General features: G+C 44.4%; 1 protein-coding gene across 15 annotated transcripts in view; it reads right to left on the reverse strand.

Moving 5' to 3' along the window:
* The window catches only part of KIF1B (kinesin family member 1B), a 128,595-nt gene that overhangs the window by 37,984 nt on the left and 74,345 nt on the right, over positions 1-16,266 (reverse strand). For 13 of the 15 annotated variants that reach the window (XM_083453645.1, XM_083453639.1, XM_083453647.1 and 10 more), the window contains 4 exons: positions 15,889-15,995; positions 15,188-15,271; positions 14,481-14,661; positions 13,209-13,281 (listed from right to left, as the gene is read on the reverse strand). In XM_083453645.1, coding sequence (XP_083309771.1) covers positions 13,209-13,281; positions 14,481-14,661; positions 15,188-15,271; positions 15,889-15,995 — 445 coding nt within the window. Of the gene's footprint in view, positions 1-4,166; positions 8,742-13,208; positions 13,282-14,480; positions 14,662-15,187; positions 15,272-15,888; positions 15,996-16,266 lie in introns of those variants that run through there. The other 2 variants (XR_014514445.1, XM_083453644.1) reach the window with 2 other exon arrangements.

Genomic DNA, 16,266 nt, shown 5'->3' on the forward strand with positions numbered 1-16,266 from the left:
ATTCTGTGCACATTCTCCACAAGGCTTGGTGAATGTGCACAGCAGCTGGTTGTTTCGCTTAGATTTCCCTTAGCATGCAGATTTCATAAAAGGATTAAAAATCCTCTCTTCTCTCTCCTTTCAGCTAAATATGCCCAGTTCCTTTCCACATAGTAGATTGTCTTGTATCCAGCTAAGTTATACTCAAAGCTGACTTACTGAAATTAATGTACCTAAGTGAATTGTGTCCATTAACTTTAATAGGCCTACTTAGGGGTAGGACTAGCACTGGAGACAACTCTTAGTCTCCAGATCCCTCACCAACTTGGTAATGTTTTGAAATTGGTCTGCTATTATGTTCTATGTTGTTTTCAGCTTTTTATTGCATTTTGTACATAACCTTCAGACATGTGTGTGGAAGGCGACTGATAAGGAAATACGAAAGAAATGGACAGTGTGAATATTGCCTTTGTACAGTAGGCTAGTTTCTACACACACAGAAACACACACCTCCATCTTCCATCCAAACAAGCAAGAGGCATGATCAGAGTTCAAGGACACATTCCAGCCAGGCAAAAACACACAAGGAAGGGTGCAAAGCAGGGATGGTAAAGGATGTGGCTCACAAAGGTTGTGGCCTGGGGAAAGCCCCTAGGGTCAGACAGAGAGATGACTGAGAGGCCTGTGATGTCCCATACCTGCAGTTCAAGGAACTAACTGAAATTAGTATGGATAGGCAAACTATTAAAAAAAGTTTTTTTTGGGACAACTCACTTCAGGGAGCTTATTTTTGCTACTTTAATATTGTGAGGAAAGCATCCAGAGAGGATGCAGGGAGAGATGGGGCTCTGGAGAACAGCATAAAATGAAGCTGGGTTTGCTTAGCTTGGATAAGAAGAAACAAAGTATCATTCAAAACACGTGAAGGGTAGGCTTAAGGTGGAAAAAAATGTATGAATATTATCTACCTAACCCCATTCTGTCCTTTTGGCTTCTAAGGAATCAAATCAGGATCTTTCCCCAAGCCTGGTGGCGCTGGGACCTTCCGTAAAACAAAGCAGATACTCTAAAACAGGAATCGACTGTTCAACTCCATGGAGAAGAAATGATGGGTGCAACCAACAATGAGAAAAAGCTTAAGCTAAATGTTGGGAAGGTATTATTTAGTAAAATTGTATTCCATAATACATTTCCCTAAAGTGTGGTGAGCCATCTCTAGGACTAGAACAGCAAGGTAGTTGAGATGTTAGGCTTGATTTTTGGAGGCACCTTCAAAAATGGAAACAAAAGATGGGCTAGACAGAGGGCTCAAGTTCTCTTCCAGATGTGCATTACTAGAGAGAAGAGTGCATAGTTATTCAGTATGGATAGCACCACGGTGGGGAACCTGCGGCCCTCCAGATATTATTGAACTCCCACCATCCCTATCCAGCCATATTGCCCAGTGGGCAGGGATGAGAGGATTCATAGACCAGCAACATCTGGCGTACCATTGGTTTTCCATCCTTGGGACAGAAGGACTTGCTTCTGCTAGGATGGAAAGGTACCTGTGGCCCTACTGGTGTTGTCGAACTAGAATTCCCATCCTCCTTGACTGTCAGGCAAGGAATGCCCAGAGTGAGGAATTACCGTATTTTTCCATGTAGAAGACTACGTTTTTTTCCTAAAAAATAATGTCCAGAATTTGGGGGCATCTTATACATGGGGGCTACCTCCCCCCATTTTCTTAAAACGGGGTCCCCCAACGTAGGGGGCATCTTATACATGGGGTCATCTTATAGACAGGAAAATACAGTAACTCTTTATTGTGAAAAGTACAATTACAAGTTAGGAAAAGGCATGTCCATCAGTCCTATGCCTCTCAGCTACTCCTAGATGGGCACCCAATGAGACAGTTGCAGCAAAAGAGAAACCCTACCTCTAATCTCTTCACCCAAGCTGTGTGCAAGCAGGAGAAGACACCACCAGCAAGTAACCTGTTTCTGCCCCCCACAATCAATCCTCTCCTGGTCCTGGAAGACAGTGGAGCAGGCAAGGTGGGGGCAGGAGATGTGGAAGCCCTTTGCACCAGACTCTCTCTCCCCTCCTGCACTTGTTCTTCACTCTCCAATCTGGCCGTTTGTCCTGCCTCTGACTCTCATCTCCTGACTGTTTCAGGCTCCCCCAGACCGATCCCATCTTCCAATTCAGTCTCCACCCCCCTTTCTCCTGGTGCCCACTCACCAGTATCCAGCTACTATTCCTCAGTGTCCAACCAGTCTCTGACACCAACCATCAGTCTTACTGAGACTGATAGGAATTGAAATTCAGCCACCTCTACTGAGTCACAGTTCTAACCTATTCTAACCAGTTAGAACCTATTTAGAACACTCCAGCACACATCAAATTTTCACATACTTAATAAATCAGAAGTTAAAAAGAAAGCTATAAGCTCTGAATACCTTAATGTGCAGAAAGAGTGGGTGTAGTTTCTCCCTCTCTCTTTTACACACACACACATACTTTGCATACAGAAACAGCTCTAAGCTATTAATAACAAAAAGGGCACAGAGGAGGGGAGGTTTGATTTCCCAGACTCCCAACAAAAAAGGCAGGCAACATTTCATCAATGGAAGGAAATAGCCTGGTAAGGTAAGCCTGTTTCCTGGCAACGCTCGATAGTTAATCTAACGGGTTTGCTTGGCTTCTCTGAGGCAAACGAAGATGGAAAATAGTACATAGCCCACAAATGTTTGCATGGCAGGATGAGACGACAGAAAGCTTAGCTGAAAGTCTGGATGATTTATGTATTATGTATTTAAGGTAATTAGCCCAGCTTCTTTCAAAAAGGGTGAAGGGGACCCTGGTTTTGATATTTAAACTGGTTCTGTTCATTTGTGAGATTTGGTTACAGCCTGCATACAAAGGAACATAGGGAAGTATCAGATGTTAATCCTGCTCACAGAAGGCACATTAAAATTAATGGAAATGATTAGAACCATTAATTTCAGTGGGTCTGCTCTAAGGAGGACTTGGATGGATTCAACCCACAGGGAACCGCGTTACACTGAGTTGCTCCATCTAGCTCAGTGTTGTCTGCACTGACGGGCAGCAGTTATCCAGCATTTCAAATGGAGCTCTCTTGCAGCCCTACTTGGAGATGCTAGGAATTAAACTGGGGACCTTCTCTGGATGCAGAGATGCTCTAACCACTGAGCAAAATCCCTTTCCCCAAACACACCATTGGGCTTACAAAAGCACCCCACACCTGTCAATTCTGGGGCAGATCTGACCCTTTCCCACATATTAGACAACAACTCCCAGTCCACCCCTTACAACTCAGAGAAGACCAATATATTATGCAGAGGGTGCAAGGGTATTTTGACAGGGGTGGGTATGATATTTTTAAAAGTTCTCCCACCCTACACATACAAACAACTACAACCCCACCCTGAAATGCTACATGTAATCTGCCAGCACAGTTGGCCAACTGCTATGCTAAATCTCTCCCCCTCCCCCATCTTTGTTTACCACGCAGATGAAGCTTTTAGAAGCTTTTAGAATTTGTAAAAATAGGGAAAGTAACAACAATTCAGAAATCTATTGCCTGGGACTGATTTCTAGGTTCTTTGTAATGTGTTGATCAGTTCCTGATGACAATCCACCAAGGTCAATAGAAACAATGACTCCAACACAATGAGTATGAAGTAATTAGACATAACCCACTAATGACTAACTTAGTCCCATAGTTTCAATGGATCTAGTCAGAAAAGGACTTTAGTAGGATACACGCCACTTCACTGGAGCAAGAATACTGGAGCAGGATGGACCCCTTTAAACGAGGAGGCAGTTTTAATCAAGGTGGAGCTTAACAATTGACACAGAACTGCTGATAAGGCTCAGTTGAAGGATAACTGATGCTGAAGCAACATCTAAGCTCTGTTCCCCTTTACTATGCAGCCTGAGCCCTGCACGGGACAGTTTAGGTTTGTTTCAGTTCAACGCAGGACAAGGTAACTGTGCATTGATTTGCTGCCCATCAATGTCATGGGACACCCCTCCACATTGAAGGGGCCAAGCGGATGGGGAGGAAGTTCCATCTACCTTTCTCCATGTTGTTTCATTTCAAAGGAAACCTCCTGCCCCCTAACAGGGCTTCTAAAAAGAAAGCAAATGCTTTTAAGATCCCAACCAAGACAACACAAGACTTACAAGAGTATTTCATCATTTATTGAAAGCACTTGTTAAAATGCACAAGCAGTTCTGCTTTTCACAAAATGCAGAGTTTTGCTTTTTAAAAAAAATTAAAACCCCTTTCTTTTTGGGGGGGAAAGCAATAATAAATGGACAGGTTTTCAAAATCCTATCACTTCACCGGAAGAGTCATTTCCTCCTTTACAGTAATGATAACCAAAGTTCACACCTCTTGTAGCTTTCAAAACTATTTCAAAAGGCAAACACATTTTTACGATATATATAAAGGCAAGAGTGAATGGACTGATCTGCTTGAACCTACGTTCAAACATGCAAAAGATCCTCTCCCTCTAACTTTGGACAGATTTCTTGATTAAGCCCAGTCAGAAAGAAGTTGCCGAATAGCAGATAAAAACAGTAAAGAGGAGGCCTCACCACCCACCCACCTTCAACGCTCTCCCCAACTTTAATGCAGCCTTCACCACCAGTGCAAGTTGAAAGCATATGAAGGGCACCAGGTTGGCAAACGCTGCTTTAAGGCAATATAAAAGCATATTTTGGAGGCCCTGGGAACTCTTAGTTCAGCTCTGTCTAAATCACACAGCTCCTAACTTGTTAATAACACTAGTGTAATAACAGAAGCTCTCTCAATGCAGACTGGAATACCTTTTTGTCCTTGGAGCATGAAATGTCTGCTTTAGGCCAAGTCTCATGTAACTCAGTGGGATTTGCTTCTGAGTAGTTATACAGACAAGTTAACTGTTAGGGATGGCAGCAGTGTGTGGAACTCTCCCCACCCCAGGACGGCTTTTCTGTAGGTGTTAACACCCTCCCCCAAGCATCTTCTGGAGTTGACAGTTCAACTCCAGAACTTTCAGCAACCTGTTGGTAATTCATTACCCATCAGCTGGTTTTCTGCAGCTAATCTCCCCATCTGCTTTCCCCCTCCACATAGAAAAGCAGCTTGGGGAAGGATGACCAAGTAGGAAAACAGTTGTTGGGGCAAGAGTTAAGAAGCCTCGTACCCCTCCACTCCCGACCCCAGCCTCCCAAGGCTGCTTTTCATTTAAAGATAACATTGGGAGACAGTTACATGCATCAATGTGTGAAGCATAACTTAGTCCGAAGACCCACAAATTCTCATCCTATTTCTCTTTACGGGGTCTGCACAGCATTTATCACAGAAATGAAGGGGGGGATAGAATTATTTTCTTTTAAAAATATGATTGTAATGTCCTCTTACAAAGCTTTATGGATTGCCTGCATCCTGTGCCGTAACTGGACTCTGCTAGTCAGTCACTGCATTGTGCTCATTTCCTAGCTAGAATTAAATAGGCAGCTTTTCAATTGAAATGCTGTTCCAGATAAGAGAGTTCCAATTTAAAAAAAAAACTGGTGGCATGGTTTATGAAGCACAAATTGCTCCTCGGACAAGAGAACTCACAGGATAAACAGCTATGGAAATGAGGCAGATAAAAGGCTCAGGTCCCCAGATATGTTTAAAAACCTGGAGCAGCGAGAAAAGGGGTAAATTAAAAGGACACATAATTTAATTGAGGAATTTCAATAAGCACAAGACTTTCAAATTTTAGTTTTTTTCAACTCCCCTGCTCCGTGACATCTTTTATACTGGAAACTTAACTGTGATCTCTGGCTCAGAAAAAGAAAATTGTCGGGGGGCTTTGTCTACAGAAACATATTCTCTCTTTGAAACCAATACATGTGGAGTCAGTCTGCATTGTTTAACCCAAACATGCATTTGGGGACCTGTATCTTAGTTCTGGTTTTCGTGACCCACCGCGAGATCAGGTAGTGGGTCCTGACCAGTGGTGTAATCAGACCTAGAGCGGTCGTCGCAGGAGGTAAAAGGCAGAAATTTCCATTCTGCCACACTTGAGAGTCCTGCTTGTGCATCAAATGTAAACTGGCTGAACTGCCATAATAAACTCCTGAAACAAATCTGGAGAGACCTAGTCATTTTGGGGAGCTAAGCAGCCAACACAAAATTACTCACCCCCACAAAATGACTGCCAGGGCTTCTTGGGAGTCAGAAGGATTTCAAGTTCACTGTGGAGTTGTGCCCCCACAGAGTAAGTGGGGAAAAAACAATCAAAATCCCCCTGCAAGTCCAGGGATGGGGATCCTGAGCCCTCCAAATGTTGATGGGCTACAATGCTCATCATCACTGGACCACTGGCCAGCTTGGGACTGGGGCTGATGGGAGTTGAAATCCAATAACGTCCAAGAGGGCCCTATCCTTACCCTTGTCTTTTAAGTTATAACGTATTAAAGACCTATGTGAATTGGAAGAGGAAGATGCTGCAGCTGTACACCCATCACATCGCTTAAAGGCAGCATGCAGAATTGGGCAAGCAACTTCATTTAGGCAGCTTTTGGCTGCCCCTGTAATGTCTACCTAAGCTAAGAATGAATGCGATTTTTTAAAAAGCACTCTGCAAGAAGATGAGAGTTTGGAGGACTCTACAAGAAGGACTGCACATGTCAGTGTTTTATTTCCTGAAGGCACAGAGAAGGAAGGGCCAGAGATTAACTGTGTTCTCTTATCAGCCCCAAACCGGAAGTTTTATGGGTGAATTTGAACAAGATGAACTGAAAAGATGGAAAACCAAAACAAGGAATCTGAGTACAACTTGAGATTCAAGGGTCAGACTCCTAAATTGTTGCCTTGAAGCTTTTACAGATGACATTCAAACACTACATAGTAGATTTGCTTTTGTTGATTGTCCAAAGGAGAGATTAGCCCTATAGGTATTCCAGAAAGGCTTCAAGTTTTTAATATATATATAAAAAAGGTATCCCCATAAAATAAAATGAAGGCAACTTCCCAAAGCTCCTAAGGTAAGGGTTATCAATCATCAATATTCCACAATTCTAACATGTTTCACAGGCAATAATAGATAGGTAGAAAATGTTTGTGCTTTGCATATAAAACCACTCATTTGCTAAACATGATCATTTGAAACTCAGGGTAGGTATAGCTACAGCAACCACCAACGCCACCTCCCAGGATCAGCACCGCTCTCCCTCCTCAACTCTCCAGTGACTCAGACAGTTGTTTCTCGGCTAGCTTTGAGGTTAGGTGCAGAGAATTGTCGCCTCATCCGTGGAGGGGTCACAAACTGGTTATAGTGGTTAGGCTGATCAGTCTGTCTTGCACGACCGCAGGCTACGTTGCTCTCTGGATTCACCCCTCCACTGCCATAATTGCAATAGGACTGGCGGTGCTGATGCATGTGGCGCTTCTGCTGGAAAGTCTGCAGGTCTTGATTGTGGAGTCCACCGTAAGAGGGCAACGATTCTGATGAGTCAGATGTCTGGCGACGCAGCCCTTTCTGCTGCCCATTGAGAGAATTGCTTCTCCAGCGGAGCTGAGTGGATGTTTCTGGCTGCAGATGGCTTGGCTGAGGTTGAGCGTTCAAGGGCTGCCTCTTGATCTGGATATTATCCTGACTCCTCTGGGGACCGTACGCACACCAAAGCTGCTGGGGGTCCTTGGGAAGGGGGGCTTTACCGCACGGGTCTTTGTTCTCCCCAATTTCCTCTTTCTTCTTCTCCTCCTCCTTTGGAACCCTCACTTCAATCACTTCATCCTCCGTAATAATTATATGTGTGCCCGGGCTCCATGAGTTTCTGTGTTTGGGGTTGCTCTTGAACGGGAAGCGGGGTTTGCGGTTCTCGGGTGGGATGAACCGGTGAGGCATGTTCTGCCGGCGAAGCTGTTTGGCTATTTCCTGCTGCTGTAGGTTCTTAAAACGGATTTGCTCTTGCCTCATCCAGCGCAGCCGCCCACGCCTGAAGGCCGGGTCCTCCTCCATTAACTGGGAGACACGGCCATCATTCATGTGGGCATCTGTCTCATCAGTTCTCACGCTTCCCTCAGCATTCACCTTCTTGGGGACATTGGGTTGCTCTTTCATTTTTGTGGCCGCCACGGCTGCCTGGCCCTTTGGTTCTTGGGAGCTGATCAGGGGCAAAACCTTCTCCATTTTGAGCATTTTGTTTCGAAGGACTTTTATCTCCTCATCCTTCATGTTGTTTTGCTTCTTCACCTCTTGCAAGATGTCTTCAAGTTTATCGATGTGCACCTTTAGGTCGTCCACATCAGCAATGCCCTTCCCATTGAGCAGCACGTCTTCAATCTTCTCATCACCAACCCCCACAGTGTCCCAAACGTCTCGGGCGACGGCTCGCCATGAGTCACGTTCATTGGGGTCTTTCTTCCCATACATGGCACAAAGCTCTTTCATCTTCACAATGGCCAAGGCCTCAATCTCTTGGCGCGTATGCCGGAAGTCATTGAGGGCCACCTCATAGCAGATCTCCTTCACAGCCTGGATCTTCAGGTCTGAGACGGTAACCCACCGGGAGTCTTTGCTAAGGCGTCGGCGTTGAGGTATCTGATACATTTTAATAGGCTCTCGTTTCTTCCCACTGCTGGGGAGGCCACATTTTTTAACTATGGTTTGCAACTTGCTGGGGGGCAGCTTCTCTCTCAGGGAAGTGATCAGCCTCCAGCTCTCCTCGCAAGACCGCTTGTCCGAGTCATCCCCACTATCAGAGTCTGCATCCTTTGGAAAACAAAAATTGAGAAGTGGCCCCAAAATAACCAAAATTAAAATGGGGGAAGGAATGAAAATGCTCAACAACAAAAAGTAACTAAAAACTAAACAAATCATTTTGCAGGGAAGGGGGGGCGGGCGGGAATCAAACAGAATAAATGTTGTGAAAAGTCTAACTTAAGATTTCAGGCTTATGTTGCTGGACTCTTTATCCTAAAGGTGCTCCGGTAGTTTCATTAAATCCAGCCACATCTAGATTTCATGGAAAATTCGACTCTAATCATCATGGAATATTCAAAGACTTTCAAATCCAGATGACACTGTTGAAAAAAACTAAAACCAAGTACCTGGTAGGAAGGTGGAAGGAACACTTTACTCATGCTAGAAAGACGTGCAAAAGTTCAATCGCACATTTTTGCCTTGGTTACTGCTGACGAGTTAATCTAGTATAAATGTATATATATTTGAAGCGATCTTTCCTTCATGGTGAGTGGACCCAACAGTCATTGCAGAATGATCAGACGAACAGCCAAGGTTAAGTTGAGTTAACATTGGTTAGTAAATGCTGTAAACGTGGTGCAGGAACACGCAGGTGGACAGTCCGTTCTACTAGAAAAGCAGCCAGAGAAGTGTTAGAAGGTAAAAAAAAATGGGGGGGGGGGTGGAATCAGCAGCAGCCACTAGGGATGGGGGTTAGAAGTCATGTAAGTGCCACTACAACGGGTGAGGATACTTCAGGCTCCCAGGAGAACCTGCTACAAGCAAGAGGTCTAGCCACCACATTCCAAAAGGGTCTTTTCCATTTCCCACTGACAACGTTGCTTTGAAAATGCTTATGAGCTTTAATCATCCTAAAACGGTATATGAAGCACTAAACTCCACACAAAGCCTGTGTTATTTCGATGCCCACAAAAGTTTATCCCATATTTTATCACCGAGCCTCTTGCAAATTTACTAATTGCTAGTTCAGCTTTTGGTTCGTTGTTAACACAAGCTTGCTATGTTTTTAAAATGACATCACTCCTTAAGATTGCGAAGACTTAAGAAATGGCTTTCCTAAGTCGTCTCAAACAAACAAAGCTTTTCATGCTGTTCTGAGAGGAATGCCCATTTATTTGAGCTAGTGGTTCAGGGTTCTTTTAACTCAGATGTTTTCCAGGGCCTGCTTAGACAATAAGGAATCAGAATTAGCTACCGTGCTACCAAGAAGTTGAGGGTACAGCGGTACCTTGGATCCCAAATGCCCTGGAACTCGGACATTTTGGCTCTCGAATGCCACAAACCCGGAAGTGATTATTCCAGTTTGCAAACGTTCTTTTGGAACCCGAACATCTGATGGGGCTTCCGCGGCTTCTGATTGGCTGCAGGAGGTTCCTGCAGCCAATCTGAAGCCACAGTTTAGTTTTCGAACATTTTGGAAGTCAAACGGACTTCCAGAACAGATTCTGTTCAACTTCCAAGGTACAGTAAAACTGTATTTTAAACATGCTGCCTAGCTGATTCTCAGGTCATTCACAGATCCCCACCCACTAGGGAACCATGAGGAACATCTATCCACCCACAGCAATAACTCTACTATTAAATAATACAATCCCTTGATTGTAAAGAAACCGTCCATCATACTGCAGTGGAAATGGAAGATACCCAAACAGAATTCACACCACATGCTAATTTCAAGGCTGTGTCCAGAAAGGGCGGGGAAAGGGGCTTGTTGACATCATTAGAACTGTCACCTCTGTATTTTATGGCACATACACAAAATTTGCTATTTGCTAATATAAAGGAGGGTTGCTGATCTCGCCCATCAAATTCCATTATGAAGAGACTCAACCAATTATGTTAAGAAACCAATTCAACAAAGCTGAGGAGTGAAAAAGAGGAAGCCTCATTCCTACTACCAAATTTGAGGGTTGGCTTCAATGCAACCTTCCTACATGGAAGATTATACTGATTACATCAAAACTTAACATACCTGGATTTTTATTTTAGGAAAGCAGATAAAACTGTCCAGCCCAGCACTGATTTTTTCCTTAACATTTCAAACATATTGTGCCTTCTATGTAACATTTTTAGTGCATGTTGTGATTATTCTTTAGTAGGAAACAACATTACATTGATTTTTGCCATAAGCGAATGCTCAGAAATCCGTTTGTGCTTTTATCAGTTCTTTTGCAAAATATATCCCTTTCTCATCCACATACCAGTTTAACACACTTGGAACGGGCAGTTTTAAATGTGAACTATTATAGCCACAATACTAGACTAAGGACACTTGCAATATTTCTATGGTGAGCATCTCACTAACTTCAGCCTGCCCCTACTTGCCCGTCTTCTGATTTATGACCAGTCAGGTGGTAACTCTGCCTCTCACTGGTTTTGGTTCCACCCCCTGTTGGTCTCTCGGCCTTCTGCCCTACCTATCCTAATGGGCACCAGTCATCACTGTTTACAGACTGCTATTTGGTCTGCCTTTATCTGTGAATGAGGACGGGCCAAAGCTTCCAAGTCTCGAAGATTATTGTCATTTGTGTGCAGATGCTACAGACAACCCTTAAATGGCTCCCTTTACCCTGGCTTTGAAAGCCAAGCTCCACACCCTGCAGGACCTCACAGCTACCACTGAGCTGCACGTCTGCTCCCTGGATTATCCTGTGATCCTACCTAACCCCTTCTGTGTCAGGTCAAACCCAAATCTGGAACATTTGATTAGTGACTATGGATTATTCCACTAGCCCTGTTTGATCTGCCCTCATCAGTATTAGCTCTTGCACTCTTGTCTGACTAGGACCCTCCTGAAGCCTTCCTCTTTTGAAAGATAGGGAGACCCCAGCACCCATCAGTAATGCCCGGTGACCTCCATACACTCTACATGGGGCTCCCTTTGAAAACAATCTGGAAACTTCAACAAATACAAAATGCCACTGCACACTTGTTAACAGGTACAAGCCTTTAAGGGCATATTTTGCCAATTCTGAAAAAGTCTGCATTGGTTACCATTGGAGACTAGTGAAAACACATTTTATTCCTACCCCACTTCCTCCTTCCCAGATCTGGGATATAATGGGAAACATGCTTTTATTAGTTCTGAGTCTAAGTTGCTCCTCTGTCCACAGAAAGAGAGGGGGTGACTGCAGCCAACTCTACCCCTCCATCTGCTGCCCTCTGCACCACATATCTCACACCATTCCCAAGGATCCTCCAACTCTCAGGAGCAGTCTTTGGGAAGGTGCAGGCAGCTGCAAAGGGAAGAAGGAGGAATGAAAACTCTAGTCCATGAACACAAACTCTAAGTTTGTTCATGGTATTTGTTAATTTCCAGGTTAATTTCCATTTCTGACTTATTCCACTATTTATACTGTTAAAACCTTTGTTTGTAATGGTCTAATGACTAGAAACAAATGAATCTGATCCACTTTATTAAAACACTTTAAGTATTTTTTTTTAAATTGTCTTCACTTTATTAAAAAGTAAAATCAGCCTTGGGAACATTTTGTTAGACTACAGTACAGAAATTGAGTAAATAAATTTCCAGCCAGCTACTACCTTCATTCATAGTTTCAGATGCAGGGACAGATCTCACTGCCTGCCACTAGACATCCAGACCAGGGATGTAGAACCTGGTGCTCCTCCAGACATTGATGGACCACAATAGGTTCCCATTTGTGATCTAAACCCCTGCCCAGGAGTATACCCAGTCAACTTAGTTTCCTGACCCATCCAAAATGGGAATATGGTTCTTTTAGAGATTCACTTTACATTGATTGGATGAAGGTGCCCTATCCCTCATTTCCTGCACCAGGATGCTAAAGTGGGAGAAGCCTGCTTCCTCCCTAGCAACCATCCTCACTTCTGCTTGCTTTGCCCCAGAAAACCTGCAGTCTTTTAGCTACGTGTAAGTGATTTGCTAGTACCAAAAACTCTTTCGCCTTTTCCCATAACCACACACTGCTATGTGCATCAAACAACACCCTTGCTGGGGAGCCACACTCCATGCAAGGCAGGGGAGGAAGGTTAAAAAACATGCAGAGTTGCAGCAACAGTTTTGGACATCACGTGTGAAAAATCCTTGGCACACCAATGCATCTGGAAGGCTCTCCTCAGCAGCATAGAATTAGTACTTGGTGTTGATCCAAGAGAAAACTAAAGCAACCCTCCAGGGCAACCATAACAGGCAAGACCATCAAAAAAGCCATTTCAGATTTGATTGGGGGAGGGGGGCTGTAACAATGCAAAATACAAGCCTTCCTTCTGACCTGTTAAGGAACCAGGATGTTGGCACATTGTACCTGTTTAGATTCAACATCTACTTGAGGATGAGATCCATGCACTTTATGGTATGCCCCCAGGCATCTGAAGCCAAAGTAGCACGTGAGAAGCAAAGGGCAACTAACAGTGGGAAGAGTCAATCTGATCACATTTCCTGGAAGTTTAGCATGTTGATTTCTGCAAGGACAGCTAGGAAATATTGACACCTACCAGCCTCTGCTGCTCCAACAAAAGATCTGCTTCCTCTTTTTCCTTCTTGTACAGAATCTCCATTTCTTGAAGTCTGGGGAGAGAAGTCAGACACCTGGTCAGCCTAATACAACCTGGGACTGTGGTGGTTGTGCCTAGCCTGGACTGGCTACCTGACACCGAGTCCTCAGAGAACGAACCAGAAACCTCTCAGGTTGAGAACCTTGAGGAGAAGGTCCCCTGAGATCAGTGCTGAGGATACCCTTGTGGGGAAGAAAAGAAGTTCTGCTGAAGAACCCTTGTAGCTGTCCCCAGAGGAGGTGTTGGAACCCCCACCTCCCACCTCAGGAGCCCCAACACCAAAAAGGTCTGGGCCAAAAAACAACATAACATGCAGCTTGTGAGCAATGGGGTCTCCATATAAGCAATCCCTTCCATAACAGCACTTGTGGTCTAGGAGGCCAGAGTATGTAAGGGCTCCCAATGGAACCATCCAGTTGTTGGAAACAATGAAGGTCTCAGGTCCCTAGTCTGCCTGTCCTGCTATGGGGCATCTTGACTGAACTCTTTGTGATACTGCCCTTGAACTCTTGCCTGACCATGCTGCTGGACCACATTTTGGACCTAGACTGATTCTCCATGCTTGACCTCGGTTTGGTTCAACTGCACTGCAGCTGCAACCCCACCTTCCTTGGTGAGTGTTTTGCTAAGATGCTTGTACCTCCTGAGACTGGAGCCTGAGCCCCTGAGGGTACCCACTGGAGCACGGCAATAGTCAGGGTGGGGACAGCAGATGCACCCCCCACCTAAGAGCACCCATTTGCCCCACCTAAGAATTTCCTGGTGTGGGTGTGTGCAGAAACACACTTCTAGGTAGCGGGGCACTTTAAAAGGACTACAGGAACTTTGCCAGCTGATCAGTAATATTGTGGGGAAACACAAAAACTTCTGCAGAAACCAGAATCCTGCAACAAGCTAAATATATTATGACCAGTGCTCCATTTTAGCAACAAAGAAGCATCTCTCCACAAAACAAAATGTTGTCATGAGCCACTCTGCAAAACCTTCTGAAGTAAGCACCAAACAAAGGTTAACCGAAAACTACTCAGGAGCCTTTTCATAAGCAATTTCACTTCACAGCTAACATTCCAACTAAAAAGAATTGCATATGAAAGTTGTACCAATATTAAAGGATGATGCTCTACAACAGTTAAGCAGAAGAGAACAGCACTTCAGTAAGATGGATGGAGGGATGAATGGTAACTTGTTCAATGTCATGAAAAAATGCATTACCTTTTCTCCATCTCCTGTTTCATATCAATTCCTTGTTTCTCCAGCAATTCCCTCTGAGCAAAAGTCCAATCTACTGGTTCTGAGGGAGTCTCTGCTGATGGAGTCTTTTCCCTTTCAGCCCGTGCTTGCTCAGGATGGTTGAAGCGGAACACGTGGTTTTTGCCCATAATAATACGATTTCCTGGACGGGCAATAAAAAGATTATGACCTAAAGGGTTTTTGTTTTTTGCTTTTTAACGAGAGAGAGCTAGCTGGGATTTGTTCAGCCATGTTATCCCCAGGCAATGAATTCCCAAGGACAGTCAAAGCCAGAAATCCTAAAACCCTAACTCAAAGAAAAGACGACAGACTTATGGGAAGAGTCCAAAGCAATATAGTAGAGCACACGTTCTGCATTCAAAGGGTTCTTAGTAGAATCCTTGGCATCTCATGGGAAAAACCTCTGTTGGACAGCCATTGCCAGAGAAGGCCAGGGGTAGCCAAAGTGATACCTTTCAGATACTGCTGAACTACAATTCCCACCAGCCCCAGCTTTCATAGCCCATGGTCAGGGATGATGGGCTTCAAGTTGGAAAAGACAATATGGGGCTAGATGGGCCAATGACTATTGGATAAAACAGCTTCCTGTGTTTCTTTCATGGAGCCACACAGTTTTCAAGACACTTAAAAAAAAACAAAGACAGAGTAACAAATTCCAACGTCTTTACCTGAGCGCAGCTGGACAGGTTGCACCACTCTCTTGCCGTTGACATAGGTTTCAGACCGTTCACCAGGTTCCAGGGTAACAATCACTAGAACAGGAATAAAGAATACTCACATCACTGTTTTACCAATGGGAGAAATTGGAGAACCTGACTCCAGAGAACTTCTCCAAGCTCCTATGTAGGGCCTATAAAGACGTTGTAAGTGTTTACAATGGCTACTAGCCCTGATGGCTATGTTCTGCCTTTGCTCTTGGAGGCAGCATGCCTCAATAACAGCTGCTGGGAATCACAGCAGGGAAGAGGACCGTTGCTGTGCTCTGGTCATTTCCAAAAGGTATCCGGTTGGACAATGGGAGACCAAGATGCTGGACAAGATGGGCCATTAGCCTGCTCCAGCAGGGCCCTCCTTATGGTCTTATGTTGTGGGAAGGACAGGGGAGAGAAGTCTTTCCCACAGAGAAGAATATGCATATTCCAGGATTTCCGCAGGAATGCCTCTTAAAATCCTTCCAAACAAGCCAGGGCAAAACCAGGGTGGAGTTTAGCTACATAATCCAAAAAAGGGCAGAGTTCAGCTAATCAGAAGTCCAAAGAATATCTAGCTTATCTATAAAGAGCAAGAAGATGGCAAGTACCAATATAAGTAACAACACAGGGCAGAGCAGCAGAGCGATATTTAACCAATAAGCAAGATGCTGTCTCACCATCACCATTATGGTTTCTCTCGCTCCGGAAAATACAGTGCTCCTCTTTGATGTGAGCCCCGCTGAGAACGATGTCTTGACGCCGTTCAGCATCTGCCTGGCCAACCCTGAGTCCAGCAAATAAGATTGTTTAAATTCCTTATAGCTTTAAAAAATATAGACATAGGAATCTGCAATAAACATAGAAGCTTGTGCATGTCATACACAGCTCTGCCCTCTTCCAAAACCTTGCTGCCAGTCACTTCCTCCTCCCTGCAAGCCCCTGCTGCCTCAGATGGCTGCCTCACTCTGCCTTAGAGTAGGGCCAACCCTGTGGACCAATGACCTGATGATCACTGCGTAATTTCAGATGGATTTTATTTTCTGGCTTAGCCTGAG

This window comes from Podarcis tiliguerta (genome assembly GCF_965153285.1).
Source record: "Podarcis tiliguerta genome assembly, chromosome: 8".
NCBI lineage: Eukaryota > Metazoa > Chordata > Lepidosauria > Squamata > Lacertidae > Podarcis > Podarcis tiliguerta.